The sequence below is a fragment of the Platichthys flesus genome, chromosome 23, assembly GCF_949316205.1.
Source record: "Platichthys flesus chromosome 23, fPlaFle2.1, whole genome shotgun sequence".
Taxonomy (NCBI): Eukaryota; Metazoa; Chordata; class Actinopteri; order Pleuronectiformes; family Pleuronectidae; genus Platichthys; species Platichthys flesus.
The window spans coordinates 6,493,814-6,511,187 of record NC_084967.1 but is presented as its reverse complement, the minus strand read 5'-3'; the positions used below and the strand labels follow the sequence as shown (position 1 = coordinate 6,511,187).

General features: G+C 39.6%; 1 protein-coding gene across 1 annotated transcript in view; it reads right to left on the bottom strand.

Annotated features, from left to right (window-relative positions):
• Positions 1-12,416, bottom strand: part of LOC133949071 (proton myo-inositol cotransporter-like) — a 59,073-nt gene extending 46,657 nt beyond the window's left edge. The window contains exon 1 of the mRNA XM_062383221.1: positions 11,711-12,416. Coding sequence (XP_062239205.1) covers positions 11,711-12,305 — 595 coding nt within the window. The 5' untranslated portion in view covers positions 12,306-12,416. The remainder of the gene's footprint in view (positions 1-11,710) is intronic.
• Positions 12,417-17,374: the final 4,958 nt, after the last annotated feature.

Here is a 17,374-nt window from a genome sequence, read left to right as displayed (position 1 = left end):
CAGGGGAGAAGGAGAGGGTAGGGTTAGCATGCGGCTCTCTTACACATTTTTGAAGTGTTTCTGAAGATTATCTTCAGTGGCGTATGCCTTGTTCAGTAACTGTTCTTGTTCTCAGTGGAAATATAGAGCTACATAAGAGAAGATTGCTTTGTTTTCTTTTTCACTCTATGCGATGTAAACCTAATCAACCTAGCACAGCAGATTTATAAGCCAAACCATCACTAAATCCTAATGTTAAACCCATAAACTGGCTTATTCAAAGCTGTTAGAATCAATCGTTTTACATAAGAATGGATGAAATAACCATGTGTAATGTGAAAAAAGATCATTTGAATTAGAGAAACCCACAGAGAATTCTTATAATCTTTGCTGTACTTGAATTATTTTAGTATCTTTTAGCCTTTGGCTGTGGATTTATGGCTGCAACTTAACCGTTCATATTCAGTCTAAACCAATGACTGCATATATAGATGGACGACACAACATATTTTGTCACATTGTACAAAACTGAAGCCAAAATATTCCGGATACAGATGCTGTGTCGATCACCAAGTTTTTAAAGAATTGAAAACAACTCAAACCAATCAGAAACATGAAAATTATTTGAAGTGTACTTTTGACTTTTTAGTTCCATCCATCCGCTAACATGGAGTAGCCACCGTTTATGCCAGCCACCAGGATGCAAACAAGATGTTTCCGCTTCATATTTGAGAAGATGACATGTCATCCACCTTTATACACACACATGTTTATGGAGTGTGACGCTCACATCCCCATTGTTTTAGGCTGTTCACAGTTTTGATAGAAACATTCATGTTACATGTTCAGCACCAAGCATCAAAGGTGAAGTTAGCAACTAGCTGGTCATCACAGTGCAACATTGAACAACTGGAGAGGCTGACTGTTTCCTCAGGAATATGTTGATAGTAAAAAAGAGATAGAAGCAGAGAGAATATTGATATTTTATCCCACAATTGGTCACAAACTAAGCTTGGATAATATGGTCATTTTATAGAGCTTGTAGACATAATACATGATACAAGTAGAGATAATACCATTATTATATCAGGACATAGGATTTGATGTCAGATAAACCAGAGTAAAAATACACTATGTGTCATAATCAAATTCTTGTTATGTCTGTCTCTTTTGTTATTACTTTAGCCAAAAGGTACATTACTTTTACCTTTGACATGCACAGTAGCAACGTTCACGTCATGTCGATGTAGAGTAAACACAACAGACACAGAGAATTACTATGGCCCATCTCAGTAATGGGTGGTGCACTACTCAGGCAACCATCCAGTCTCACGGTCTCTCCCTGTCTCTCTCTTTTTTCTATCTCTCTCTCACACAAACACAAACAAACACACACACACACACACAACACACACACACACACACACACACACACACACACACACACACACACACACACACACACACACACAGACACATACAGTAGAAGCAATCACAACAACACACTCACAGTCACTTGCACACGTGTACTCAAATACACGCAGCACAAACTGTGTGTGAAGAGCCAGCCGAGCGTTCTGCAGCTGGCTCCTGATAAGCTCTATTAATAGTCTGCCACTGCTTTCTACGCGCACACACACACACACACACACACACAGACACACACACACACACACACACACACACACACACACACACACACACACACATACACACACACACACACACACACACACACACACACACACAGACCCACACACACACACATACACCCAGACCCACACACGCACACACACCTGCCCTCCCCTCCACTACGCTTCCTGCTGCCTCCCTGCCCTCAGCGGCCGCCATGACTACATGCTACCTGTTGCTATGGAAACCACTTGCTGGGAAACCGGCCGCGCTCTCACTGGGCGGGCACCACACTGTGGCAGCCCTCGGAAGACTGATCGATAACCGGGAGTGAAAAGGATTTTATTTTATTTTTTATTAAGGTTTGGTTTGGGTTTGGTTAAAAATGATTGTGCTTCACGACATAAAAAAACATTATTACAAGAGGCACTCCCAGACCTAAACCAGTTTCCCTGTCTGCTGTTATAGACCCCGAGTTATCAATCAAGTCCCTTACATTTTTTTTCATTTCCCAATCGATTTATTGACCGTGTAAACTTACCCCGAAGGTTTAGAGTCAAGTCTTTATCTTAGTTATGGCTAAAAAAGGATTATCATCTGATGGCGGAAATCCAAGATCCAGATCATCGCCAAAATCGAATCAACTGCTATCTGGCATGAAGCCTGTCTGCTTAAGGCAATGTGAGGGAAATCCATTGATGTGCTTTTGAGACATGCTGCTGAAATACACACAAGAAAACCATAACCTCTGTGACAGAAGTTTACAATTGAGCTAGGACTTTCAAAATAACAATTTTTTCTTAATAAATGCAGAATATTTTCAACAAGTAAGGAGCATCTTCATGCATCTATGGATTTCTGAAGACCGCTGGATGTGGCGTCACCACTCAGCCTTGTTGCCAGTTTGTCTTGTGGTGTCGTAACAAAAAAATATCCTGCGGCCCCCCCCAAAAAAACCCATAGACCACCACTTTAAATGAGACATCTGTTTGACAGCTGTTGGAAAGATACCTCAGGGCCTGCAGGGACCAACAGGGGTCAACAGGGGAATCACAGTGGGCTGCACAATACAGAAGCAAACCCAGAAGCTAGACAGCTTTTTTGGCTCATGCACCGGGTGCGCAAGTTTCATTCCGAAGTGAGCGCCATCTTTGAATACATACATGGTTATATCTGCCTCTTTTGTATTGTAGTACAAAGGAAAAACATGACAGAAAATGTATTGAAATAATCATAACTATAAAATTAACATATAGCATCAGAAGATTCAATAATGTGTGTATTTATATCCAGGGGGAAATGAATAAAGAATTGCTGTGAAGTGTATTCTAAATTGCAGGTGATATTCTTGAATTACAGATTAATCCGCAGAGAATTTGGTTATCAATTGAAAAAGATTTGGACAATAAAATGTCACAGAACTGTAGAAACTACCTGTTAAAACTTGCAATCACATTTTCTACCAACACCAATCGACAGTTAATGCAACATTGAGTTTGAGACACAAACATATCAGATAAAAATATTTCAAATTTAACTCCTTTCTATCAGACTGACAAATTGTAATTGTGCTTTTGCGCTCTATGTTCATCCACCTTGTGTCTCATTAAGCAGATGCACACACACACAGACATATGCACAGATTTCAACAAGTTCTCAAGATCTTCATCAGCTTCACTGTCTCTATCTGTAATCCCCTCTTCCTCCTCCACCTTTTCCCGCCTTGTTACCTTTGTATTATCTACTTTAACAATATACATCAGCAGCTTGTCTCCATGCAAGCCACGTCTGCTGCTACAGGCCTGTTGGTGAGATACGACACTGGTGTTAATGCATCTACTGAGTAATGATTAATTTCCATTTCACATCTTGCTGCAGGTGGTGACAGCGAAAGTATGGCGCAGCCCATCAAAGCTAATACCATTACAGGCCAGTAAAAAAGTCAAATTCAATACTATACAGTTGCCATCTAAAATGTAATATGTTTGGCTAGAGTCTCTAGAGTCCCACAAGGTCATTTTATTTTCTATTGGATTTTTTAAGTAAGCATTTATTCTTTTTCAAGCTGCTAATGCAGGAGTGTCTTGTTTTGACATGTGTAGTACTTTTCATGTCTACTGAAATAGCGTCATTCTACAAATGAAATGAGTGATGATTGTTCTTAATCAGACAGAAAAATAGCTAATCCATTAGGCAATTTTGTGTTTACTTACCAACAAATGTTTAAATTGTTTAAGCAAAATTGAAATGTATTTAGCTCTCATTTATTTTATTTTGCGTGTTATTTATAGTTCACAAGCGGATTATATCATATATAAAAAAAATATATATATTTATCCCGTATATTTTCATTGAGTCATGCGCAGTGGTTTTCTGTGTTTAAATGGATATTCTCTAGCAGACCTAAAGCTAGGCGACATAACTTCTGTCTAAGAAAATGCATGAACCAAATGCGAACTACTGAGACTCCAAACATTGAGACCTTCATCCAATTGAAAGCAGTAGCAGTTCATCAGACTGTCCGATAAACATGCTGAAATTTGTCCTGAAGCAGCGGCAGTACAGTATCTGCTGAATTGAGCAGTGAATTTTAGTTCTACTCTCTTCATAAACATCAGTTGTACTCAAGGATTTCCTCACATTTTCTTTTTTTTATGAGGTAAAAGAAACAGATCACCACTTAATGTAAATTCCATCTTTCTTTTCCAGAGCTCTTATTCTTTCGACCATTATAATTCATTTGCTGAATCGCTTATTGTGTAGTGTAAATGGTGAAGTACATTGAAATTCGCCGCCGAATTCTGTGCTGGTTCGTGCCGTTTATTTCTGTTTCATTCTCTTCTGATTGTACATATTTCTAGTATTTTTACACGTCTACGAAAAAGAATTATGCTATAAATTAGAGTTATAAATGTTTGTAATTCATAAAATACTAGTTAACTTACCAAGCAGCTAGCTGGAAACAAAAATAGCTTATTAAGGCATCTATGTACTGCATTTATTTTTTGTGGAACTCAAAGGAAAATAATTCATGTTTACATTTTTATTTCAGAGTTTATTTGGCAATCTTAAACTTGTAGTTTTTCTGGAGTAAAATATTGCCACATTTAGATTTGAGTTTATGAAAATGTATGTTTTATTAGTCATACAATAGCTGGAGTTTGATTAGACAGGCCCACGGGTAGTGGCAGCTAAAATAAGCAAACTAGTTTCAACAGGAGTTGCTCTTGTCCTTCCTAACTATTACTGCACAGAGAAATTAACCTAGGTTAAGTAGAATCATTTTGATAAAATCTCAAGTCTTCATATCCCTCTGAAGTTCTCCGCTGGAAATAGAACTGCACTAAAAACAAGCAGAATTGCCTTTCTGGCTCACTTTCCTAGCTTGCTTCAATCCCTCCAAAACACAGTTGTATCCTTTGTCATTAATGAGTTCTCTTTTCAGAACCACGGAGAGCTCCCATCACCCCCCCCCCTCTCTCTCTCTCTCTCTCTCTCACTCTCTCTCTCTCTTTCTCTCTCTCTCTCAAAAACAAACAAAAACACACACACAAAATAAGTCATTGTCTGGTCAGGATCAGCCTCAAAGCAGCATAGCACACTTAAACAAAGGGTCTGTCTGGTCTTGTGATGGCAGCCTCTAGGCACAGAGTACAAAGCTCGGGACTGACTCACTTTATCAGAGTACAAGGCAGACACTTCACTATCTCCTCCGTCACTGTGATGTAGTAAAGACACCGGCAGGAGATTATCTGCTGCTAAGTAGCTGGCTGTGATGGAGGAAGCTAATTAAAGGCTAATGGAGGATCCTTGAAAATGCAGACAGAGGAAAAGAGAAAACTCCACCAGATAAAGCTGCTATTGCCATTTAAATGGGTAAGTGGTGTGAGTGGTGATTTGATTCAGTGGTAGAAGCAGGAGAGTTTTTACCCCCTCTTAATTAAATTTACTAACGTCTGCCTCATTTCCCACTGGATTCTGTCAACAAATTTGTTTGCCTTTAGATATTGTGACTGAGTTTTGTAACTTCCACACCCTCAGTTACTTCCGGATCTTATGCAACCATTTTGCGGTGGAAAAAAAGGAAAAGTGCACAAATGTTAAGCCAAAAACAACTAATTTCCTAAACACTTGACATTTTATTGATGCTGTTTGCAAATTACGAAACAAATCTGCACTTAAACAAAAACTCTGCATTGAGTCTGCACTTAACTCCTGTCTAGTTAGTGCAAGAATTGTGACTTAATTATATAAACCAACCAATTAATTAGCAAGCCTCCAGGTAATAATTAAATGTTAACACAATGTAATTAACAGCTCTATTTTTAATGCAGACCCTTCATGTGCTGTTTCCAAGGACAAAACAATTCAACATTTTCAACTGCTGGATAATTTCGCTGGAAAACCTGATTACACACACAGTAAGCGTGACTATGAATGCTTTATTGTGTTTGTGTCTGAGGGAATGGATTAGGACCAAATGAAGCTGCAGGGATCAGAGGCAGAGCCGATTTCTTTTTAACAAAAACAAATGTAACCCTTTAATTTTTCACTCCGCCAAACAGCTCACACAGAGTCCGGTGTTTCAAGGGGAGATTCTAAGAGGAACTACCTTGTTGACTTGCACAAGAGAAAGGCAAACGGTCAAACAATATAACTATTATATATATATATATAACATTTAAGAATTAGTAATGTTGTTAATCATTTTATTATAAGTCTACTTAGATCCAACAAAACAGTCCCTAATCATCATAATCCAAATGTAACGAATGCAATTTTTATTACAAGCAAAGCTAACCAGATTAAATGTGTATTTTCTTATATTATTATTATTATTATTATTATATTTCTGGTTGGTTACCTTTTTTCTGTTTTTAATCTTTATGGAAAGCCTCTTTGAGCATTGTTATAAGTTCTGTCCAGATAAATTACATTATTATTATTATCATATCATATCATCAAAAGTAGGCTATAACCTCCCTACACTTTACACCCTTCATTATAATTCATTTAAAAATCTTGGAGTCCTCTCTGAGAATCTCTAAGTACAATTTGCTTGTATTATCACAGAATGTTTCATCAAATGCTTTAAATTTCTTTATGCTATCTGTACTGAACTGTTCCTACTGCTGCTGGGTCAATATAAGAACACTCAAATGGCGGAACAGGGGCTGCCTTGTATTGTGAAGCAGCAAGGTCAATACAGTTAGCATTGACCGTGATCAATTACAAAAAATATAGATCATGGTTGCAAATATGTTTTGACTTCTTGATTAAAAGAGTATGAGTTTTACACCATAGCAGCTGCAGTGGGGGCTGCTGTAGTTATGAACCACACTTCCTGTTACTATAATAATCAATCCAAATCAACCTGAATTAAAACACAAGTACGAGTTCAACCTACATTGGTGGGTCTGTTGTCCAGAACAAACTTATTTTGAAACATCTGCATGGAGAAATATGGTCCGGTTGTGATGATAATGTTAAAATTGTCATAATCTATTCAGTTTGAGCAAGAGGGATGATGAAATGGATGAGAGAGCCAATAATGATGCATATGACGTTAACTCATCCAAGATGGCAAACAATAGCAGGTTTCTGCTTTAAGATTGAAACATCTTTCCACAAATTCTCAGTGCAGCTAGAAAACCTCTTAATTTGATTGTAGTTGCCAAGTCAAGTCATAAATCCATGTCAATCCTGCCTGTCTGGTTCAATACCTTCTGTCTGCTGAGATATGCAGCAGTCCCTGTGCTCAGGCAAAGGTCAGATAAACAACAACTGGCCAGGAGCAGACATACCAGAGGCCTTCGGGTAGAAATACAGGGCGGCACGTCATGGGTATATGGCCTTTACTGGTCTGACAAACCGCTCTGATGACCTTTTTGGCAAGTTCCGTTAAGACATGCTAAGCAGTTTGGCTTTCCTGAGGCAGTCATGTTGATTTGAGAGTGCGAGTGACAAGCCCATGCTGGAATAATTGCGTGCAATGAAAAAGTGCCGCCTTATAAGCATCTCCGTCAGCTAATTGTGGTGCCAGAATGTGTTTCATAATCTATCAGGGCCTGGCTCGTGCATACTTGTGTGATGAAGATTACTGTACGGGAAAAGATTTGATGGCATAAAGGGGAGGACACACTTATAATGAAACAGCCAATTATAATGTTACAGCCCAAATGACACGGGTGATTAGTTTCCTCCCTGTATTAGCAATCAGTACGTGTGTGTGTAAGTGATAGCAGCATTTTCAAAACTAATTTCCTGTGTTTGTTTGGGAAATTGCTGCATCATTTACTCACTTATTATGTTTTTAATATTAAAATCTTCTGACATATATATATTTTAGGAAGTGTTTCCGCTTGCAATTGGTACACAAACAGTTTGAGAAGGTTTATACTTTATAATTTTTTAACATTAACAATCACTATATCATATTTGCAGGTAATGTAATGTGGTCCTCCCCATGAAAAGTAAACTGCACTTCATAAGGCTTCATTCTGGTTCATTATGTGTGAATTGAAATGGATGGAAAGTGAAAGAGAACACCATCGATGGGATTCAAGGGGTGGGCAGATTCAAGAATGGGAAGGAGAATTTCGTAAACATGTTGACATCTCTGTATTCCAGACAACTGGTAGAATTAGACTGATCCAAGCCATCTGTCTAATTCCTTATTTTTACAAGTTTCGACAGAAAAAGTGGCAGCAGTTTGGTTAAATAAAGTGCACCAGCTCCTGAACAGGAGAAAGCTTGTTTTGTGAAATGCCCTGTAATTGCTCTGATTGATTGCACTGAGAAAATACGTATGAAGAATTCACTTGCAGCAAAGTCACAATAAGAAAGAAGACAGAGAGCAGTAGCTTGTAGTTGTCTTTACAAAGCTACCTTTGCTTAAGAACTGTTTTAGTATAAAGGGAAACGCAGATATGTTTTAGGAATATTTGACAAGGGTGTCTCACAGCATAAATGAAGTCCTTCACTAAAAAGCATCATCCACAGACTTGTTATTAACCCAAGTTTATAATAATCCATCACAGGAAACATGACGTTTTCAGTTGTGATGGGGGCGGTGTGGCCTAGGTGGTAGAGTGATGGTTTCTTCAACAAGAAGGTTACCGGTTCATATCCCACTCTTCCCCATCTGCATGCTGAAGTGTCCATGGCAAGATACTGAACCCCTAAATGGCCCCTCATAAATGTTGAGTGTAATAATTGTAAGTCGCTTTTGACAAAAAAGCGTAGGCCAAATGACATGCAAAACTGTAAGGGTCAGGCTGACGCTGAATATGCTGTCACTAATGGTCATTGATTCAGAACTGGTCTAGTTGGATTGTAACCTACAGCTAGAAGGTTGTTTTTTCACCACTGTACATTTGTTGGTTGGTTGGTTTGTATCAATGTTAATTTCGTTGACGAAAACGATGACGAAATATATTCGTTAACGACCCTTTTTCCATGACGAAGACGAGACGAACGACGTAACGAAAACGGATCTTTGAAAATAAAAACTATGACTAAATCTATTTTTAACTTTCGTTGACGAGACGAAAATGTTGGTGGTTGACTAAGTCACAATAATTTTTTTAACATCATCGTATCAGGCCGTCATAAAGTATCAGGAGTGGGCGAGTGAGTCTGTGTGTCTGTGTGTGTGTGTGTGTGTCTGTGCGCTCCCAGTGATAGCGCACCGGTGATAGCGCACCGGTCCCGAGGCTCCGCCCCCCGCCCCGCTCACTCGCTCAGAGACACAAGATCAGAGCTAGTACACATGAAGGAACCCCCTCCGTGACTGACTGCTTCTTAAATATGGAAACAGTGAAAACACAGAGTTTCTTTGGTCTCAGCTGATCAGAGATCAGCACCTCAGCTTCTTGATCAGAGCAGAAGCTGCAGTTGGTTTATACCGAGCTGCAGTTTCTGTGTTCGCCTCCAGTCTGACCTGCTCTCACTTTTTATTTACACATTTAAAACTAAATATATATTTATAAGCTATTAGGCTGCAGCTATATGTTTTTATAGAAAAGGAGTTTAATTTGGCTATTAAATGTGACTAAAACTAGACTAAAATGGAATTCGTTTTCGTCGACTAAAACTAGACTAAAATGTAATTTGTTTTAGTCGACTAAAACTAGACTAAAATAAGAAGGATAAAAATGACTAAATGTGACTAAAACTAAAATGCATTTTCATCAAAAGAATAAGACTAAGACTAAATCAAAAATAGCTGCCAAAATCAACACTGGTTTGTATGTTTTTTTGAGAGTGAGATTAGACAAAAACAACTGAATGGATTTCTACGCAACTTGATGAAACTTGGGTCAGGGAAATGCCCATTCAATTTTGGTGCGGCTCCCGATCAAACATTGATAACATGACATTGCAGGGAGAGGGGTGGACTAGTGTCATAAAAATTGGAATATGGGCAGAAAATCTGACTGGATGGTCTGACTGGATGACTCCACGGAGTAACAACCCCCCAAAAAAACATACCTGGATGGACAACACCTGGATCTGTCCAAAAAAGTCCAAGAGGACTCTCCCTACCCCACTGTCTAAGTTCTCCTGACCAAGGAACCTTACTCCCCCAAAATCTGCTCCCCGGGCACCGTGCATGGCTTGCCACTGCTCTGTGTGTCCTGCTGTGTTCACCAGATGGGTCAAAAGCAGAGGACAAATTTCCCCCCATTTTGCATGAGTGTTTCTGTGCATGTGGGATTAATAAATTTATCTTGATGAAGTTAAGAGGACGGTTAGGGCCCGAGTATTGGTATTCTGCTTTAATTTATCATCTCCTGCTTTCACCATGTAGCCACTTATCCAGCTGCAACCCCCTCACATCTTCCAACCTATAGTGGAAAATTAACCTAGAAACACTCATCATCTGCATATTCCTGATGCCAGATAAACAAACATGCTAATTATGTTGTGGAAGGATTATATGTCAGGCAACAAAAATCTAATTTAGAAATGCTACTGAAACATCTATGAGCAAATCTTAATTCAAACATTAATACTATAGGTCTTGTAGAGGAAGAGACACAGAGCTCTTCACTTTGGTCACCTTCCTCTTCAATTCCAGAGACCGATTGAGGTAATAAACTGGAATGAAATCCCTCCACGAATCACAGAGAAGAGCGCTTCCTATACTCTCAAGGACAAGTGCCATCAGCATGTGGCTCTCAGCCTAGAAAGCCAGTTTTAACAGCCCTTTGCACAAAGGATGTGACTGATGAGAAACATTGAATACCGAACAAAAGGCATGTCTCATGAAAAAGCATTTATGCAGCAGTTGGAGGGATATGCAAATAGAGGGGTGAAACAAAAAAGCTGAGAGAAAGTAGTAGAAAGGGAAACTGCAAAACGTATGTGTTTAGGGGAAGAAGAAAGGATGTGGCAGCCGATCAGATCACTGTAATTCTAACATTAATGTCCAATAATGGTGGTTTTACTGACAATTTAAACTATCCTGCCTACTTTGTGGTTTGATCTTGTCTTCCTTAAGACATGCTAGGATAATATCCGCCTCTTATCCGTCAGTCGGACTGACCTAATCACTTAATGGTACTCAACCAAATCAAATCATAATCACAATTTTGCTATAATAACAAAGACAGTAAGTTGTCTACCAGCCAGTGGCGTGCAACCACAGTGAGCAGAGGGGACACACTGTGCTATCAAAAGTTGTGTGTAATTCCAAATAGCAAGCCGGAGGCCAAGGGAGGACAGAGACTGACGAACCCAACCACTGTGAACAAAAAGCAGGATTTAAGACCTAAATGGCCCTGATGATCCTGACCTTTGAACTTTCTAATTGAGAGAAAGTGCAGGGTAAAGGTTGAAGCTGAAAATCAATATCACATTGTCATTAGTGTTACCAGCATGAAGCGTGATGATTGCATTGATGCAGTTCTCTACAGTTCTATGACAGTCGAGTCTTTTAAAATGCTATTTAAAACTAATTTCAGTGTTTCACCCAGTAGGATTGATTATAATTCAATGCATGTTCTGAAAGACTAAAATAGGAGTTCACAACAAGCATCTAATAGTTTAATTATGACTGAAGGGACAGAGAGAGCAGGTTGAACACATGTCTTACCGAGCCCGACTCCCACGATGAGCCTCCCCGTCAGCAGCACCTCTTTCCCTGGGGCAGTGCTCAGCACGATCCCCCCGAGCGTGAAGGAGAAGCTGGCCAGCAGTATGCACACCCTGCGCCCGAAGAGCCCGTTGAGGAAGCCGCCCAGCAGCGCAGACAGGGCGGCCGCGGCCACAGTGCAAGAGATGAGCAGCTCCTGCCACAGGGCGCTCAGCTCCAGCTCCCGCTTCAGCAGGAGCATGGCCCCGGAGATCACCCCGGTGTCGTAGCCGAACAGGAAGCCACCCAGCGCGGAGAACACGGCCAGGACGTAGACGAAGCCCGGCGTGACATCCTGCTGGAACTGCTTGCGGGCAGCCCTCTCCAGGTCCACGGCGGAGGAAGTGGATGCAGCTCCTGCCGCTCCCCCGGCAGCCGCTCCAGGGGCACCGGCGGCGGACCCTCCGGCAGCGGCGCCCTGGCTGCTGATGCTGGCGCTGGACGGAGCCTTGATGAGACTCCGCTCTCCTCCATCGTCCACTTTCTTCCAGCGGTCGCCCATCAGGTTGCTCATACTACGGAGGCTGTAGTCATGATCCACCTGCTTTCGCGACATGTGGGAAATACAAGACGGGACAGGGCTGCTGGCTTGTGTCTGGTGCTTCAGGGGGAAAAAGGAGAAAAGAAAAGTAAAAGAACAAAACACTCTCGCCCAGTAAACTAATGCGACTCCCTCTCAGTCTGGAGTTACTGCCCGGTACTTCCAAAACAAAACACACTCCCAAATACACTGGCTGCTGCGTAAAGTTGTCCTGCAGTCTGGTGAGTGTGTGTGAGTGTCAGAGCATCACATCCACATCATGTGGTCCTGCTGGGAGAGTTGGAGGAGACTGGGGAGCAAAGGTAAGACAGGAGGAGGAGTGTGTCGTGCTGGAGCAGCTCGTCACCACCAGCGTCGGCATGACGCAAAGAAATGTTGTTTTGGAAGCATGACGCTGGGGTGGAGAGTGTGGAGCGATTGTGGTGAGGATTTAGTCTCGTTGGATTAAAATGACATGTGGGAAGTAGATGTCGGAAATATAAAGAAACTCACATGATATAGATTAGTATAGCGCCTTGCAAGGGGAACAAAGGATGCTTTACATTAGGGGCAAAGAAGATTAACAATCTCATCCAGGAATATTCAAGAATATAGGGGTATTTGGAAACATGCTAAAATGCATCTGGGTAGAGTTAAAGGGATAGTTGGCTGTTGTTACGTGAGCTCATTAGGATCCATGCCAGGATTTCATTTTGGGGGCACAAGCAACATCCACTCTTCACATTATTATTTATGTTAAGTTTAAAGACTGACTTTTGCTCTCAGTGAAGGTCATGGCGTTAACATTTTCTTTATGAGCAGAGAATGACACTCGATTAACAGCGAAGCATTTTACAAATCTTCAAAAATCTGATTATCAATTATCTGTTGTAACTCCTTACTGTTTTAGCAGTATATCAATATATTGACCTTTATTATATTACTTTTGATGAAAACTCTATTGATATTGTAGTAATGCTCAGCCCTACTTAGAGATATGGATATGTAATATAACCGCTGAATAAAATGACCATTAGTTAGTAAAATTTATTCTGTAAAATCAAACTTGCAAATCTACAATAACAGATGAGCTGGACAAAAATGTATCTCTACTGAAACATTAATGTCGACTGTGCATAAAGGGCTGGAGTTACAATCGATATATCTCCTCCATTATATGCATTCATAAAGATAATGCATCTCACATCGAAAACATTTGAAGTAACTTCAACAACTGATTCACATTTACTAAAGTGGCATTATTGCATTAAACGACTCCTTCCTTCATGATCACCTTTATGATCACTGCCGGGAGGTTCCCTATGACACATAATTACTTTACTGCCTTTCCTTAGATGACTTTATCAATTGATCTAGTGATTGTTTGGACTATAAAATGTCAGAATATAATGACAAATTTTGATTTTCTAAAAGGCGAAGCAGACATATTCACACTGCTAATATTAGTTTTGGTTTGGGAACATAGAGGTAAAATGCACATTTGTTTTGCCTTGAAACTAAAAGAGAAGATGAAACAGTTTACTGTCATCTTTATTTGCACAGCAACTAATGATTATTTGTATTAAACTGCTATATATGTGTGTGTGTTTATTTTTGCAATTTTTGATATCCTATGTTGAAGAATCACAATTTCCCCAAACCCCCTGTTTTCAAATTGCATGTTTTGTCCAAGCAACACAACACAAGTCAAAATATTCCATTTACTATCACATGAGAACCTGGAACTAGGCAATATAGGGAATAACCTTGACAAATATTGTAAACAAGCCTCACTCTCCTTTCAAAGCTAAGGACTGTCAAAGCACAGAACCGATCAGTGACGCCATGACAACCTTCAACTCTTATCTCTCCAAAACTCTCTTCACACATTGAACCATTATCACTGTCTAGCTTCTCCATTATTGATCACACTTAAAGACTAAAAGTAATCTCTGTGAATGTTCTGTACGGTTGTAGCCCGGAGAAATGTCATGGTTGTAAATGCACTCATGTGCATTCATGTACAGAGTGGATCAATATGTGGACAGTGGTGTCACACAATGTGGACAATGAGGATTGGCCTCATAATGGCCCATTGTTTACGCCATTAGAGAAGGAGGGCAATAGTGGAGGAGGGTTTCTACACACACAGTGGTGCACAAGGTTTTATGGGGAAAACAGTTTTAGGAGCACTGATAGCAAGGACCAAGGGAATTGGTTTTGATCTACGTGGGCCTTTTACTCTACAGATGATCTAACATTTGGTAACAATGGATACAAATGGATAAAACACGATTAGTATAACTGATCCAACTAAATGTGTAGGGGAAGCACACACAGATGCTGCTCTCCTATACATCATACATCCACCCAGGAAACATCTGTTACTGATCATTGTTTGAAGACTAGAGAGCTCCCCCTACTGGTAGTCTCTGACAGTTTAAAAAGTTTGAACAAGTAAGGTCACCTCTGTCAATTTAAAAGTAGAGAAAGTGGAGACAGCTGAAAATGGAGACAGCTGATAATGAGCCTCATAGTAGTGTCTATCCAGGAAGGACAATGTTGTGAAGGAAAGCCGGATAATATGTCCTAGGTATGTTGAACATGCTTCGTACTAAAGGCCCCAAAAACACACAGCTGTGATATGATAAGATATTCAGATAATGCCGTATTATGTAACTCACAGAAGCACAGCTCCTGAGTTCTAAACTGTCTGACATTTTAATGTCAAGATAAGTTTAAAGCATATTGAGAATGACATCACGTGAATATGAGATGTCAAACTTCTTTTCATTCTTTCAAACTCAACTTTGAAACTCAAACAAGAAACAAACACAGTAAATGTCATTGAATTGTCGTCACAGATGTAGGTTCTGTCCACTCTCTAAACAAGTGTTCCCTCCCTTTCCATAAACTGAAGTGTTGTTTCGGCACAAGGGCTATTTTACACACTTTTTTTACTTGAGAGGTTTGCGACATTAGAACTTAATAATTTCCTCCATTAACCAAGACTTCATAATCGGGATTAACCTCAACCTTAATAAACCTTAATCAAACAAACCACCACCAGGAACATGTGCAGCGTCACAAGGAAATACTTTAATCAGTGTCAGGGAAGTTAAGCTTCAGTAAAAGATTATAAGGAGGCTAAGGAGGATAAAAAATCACCTTTGTAATAATTGTTGAAGCAGAATTGCATTTGTATATTGATTTCCAACCAGACGTGCAAAGGGGATTTTAGCTAATAAACCTTCTAGGCCTTTTCACAGCAGCTATTTTGATGGGGGCGTCACAAGTGCAAATATAATACCATTTAGCAGGGTCTTGTATACATGGAAAGGAGCCCTAATTATGCTATGCTATGTTATGCTAGGCTATTTTAGCCTTTTTCAGGTTACTATTTTTAATCGTGGAACACTTTTGGTACAATCGTAAAGTAGAGTAATCTTTAATGAGCCTTCCATATGCTAGCAAAACGCCAGCTAGCAATTTTAGAAAGTTGCAATGTTAGCAACACAGAAGCTGGTTGACAAACTTAAACAGCTATTTTATATTCTATATATCCAAATAAGTTTTTAAAAGTGATTTGCAGAGACCAAGTCAGAGCAAAAAGGAGAATACCTTACATTTGGCTGGAAACATGACTCCACATGAAAGCTAGCGTTGCTAAATGTCTGAAGAGAGTGTCATGAAGACAAACCTCTGAGAAAACAGGAGGCAGTTAGCAACAAGGAGAGCTAGCAAGTTAGCCGTGTTTCTCAAGTGCTGGTGGAAACCAAAGCAGCATCTGAAAGGTGAGTGAAAGTCCTAAATCACTTTGTTTTTTTCTGAATCACATAATTGTGAGAAAAAGAAATCAAATTGTTTTGACATTGAGATTTTCATAGCTCTGATTCTTAACCTGGGTCCTAGTATACTTTTTGGCTGTCACCAGATAGTTGTGGTGAATTTTTTTTGTATAAATTCAATAGAGTAATGTTGATTTCATTGTTCTAAATTGTGAGTTTTTGAGCCGGTACAAGGATGGGAAGTACTGAACAATGTGTAAGTTTCTAAGTCATAGGTTAATATTATTTGCTTTTACTGTTATGTATATGCAGTGAATTTAACTCTTTTGTACAATAAACACACACTGAGAATGAATTCTTGTCTTGAGTGACAGGTGGGGAGTTCGGTTAAAATATATCTGGTTTAATGTAGACCCCTCTACAACCTCTGTGATTTTTAGCTAATAACCATTTGACCCAGTTTCCTGCTCTAAATATATTTGCCTGAAAAGAAATCGGAATAGCTGCAGAATCCATCCATAGATATCGTTTGGCTTTTTCTTTCAGGTCCTCAGAAATAACTAACTTATATCCTGGTTCATGCACCCTGATCATTTACCGAGCCTCAATTTGTCATTTGTCCTTTGTCCTTTCCCAACCTGCAAGGCATTGTCTGGGTCACAGTGTGTTTACCAAAAGTCAGCATCCCTCTCACTTCATAATACAATACTTAATATTTTACCCATTAAGGGCGAGGTTGATGACTTTGAAATATTGACTTTCTTTTAGTTGATTATCTTACTTTTACTTAGTATTTTTTGGTAAAAAATGTATATGAGCAAAATACTTCACAAACCAACAGTTTTTACAAGATGTTATAACTTCTGATGATGTTTGTGCAAGTAAACATGATGTTTCAAACTCTCAAACAGCAGTTGTTTTGTCTTTCAGAGGGATTTTTTTTTTGCATCCATTTGTGTGTGGGTTTCTTGCTTATACATGAACACACTCACATTCCCACTAGAATATATATCACAGGAACTGTCGGTACCATAAAATAGTTTAACTGTAAATACAACATTAAAGCAGGAAAAAAGTAGGTTTGTTTTTCAAACAATGTAGGACAATGTAGGTCTCTGCCTAATTAACGTCTAGATTAATGTTTAATGCAACCCGCCCCCCCTGATTTTTGTTTCCTGGTCTTTTCACGGAATGATGTTCAGTTTGTGTGTGTGTGTGTGCATGTGAGTGCATGAGGTGATGATTTAGGCATTGTGTGTGTATGGACACTGCATATATAAGCCCTGTGGTGGTCTGTTTGTGCAGTTCCTCCTGGTT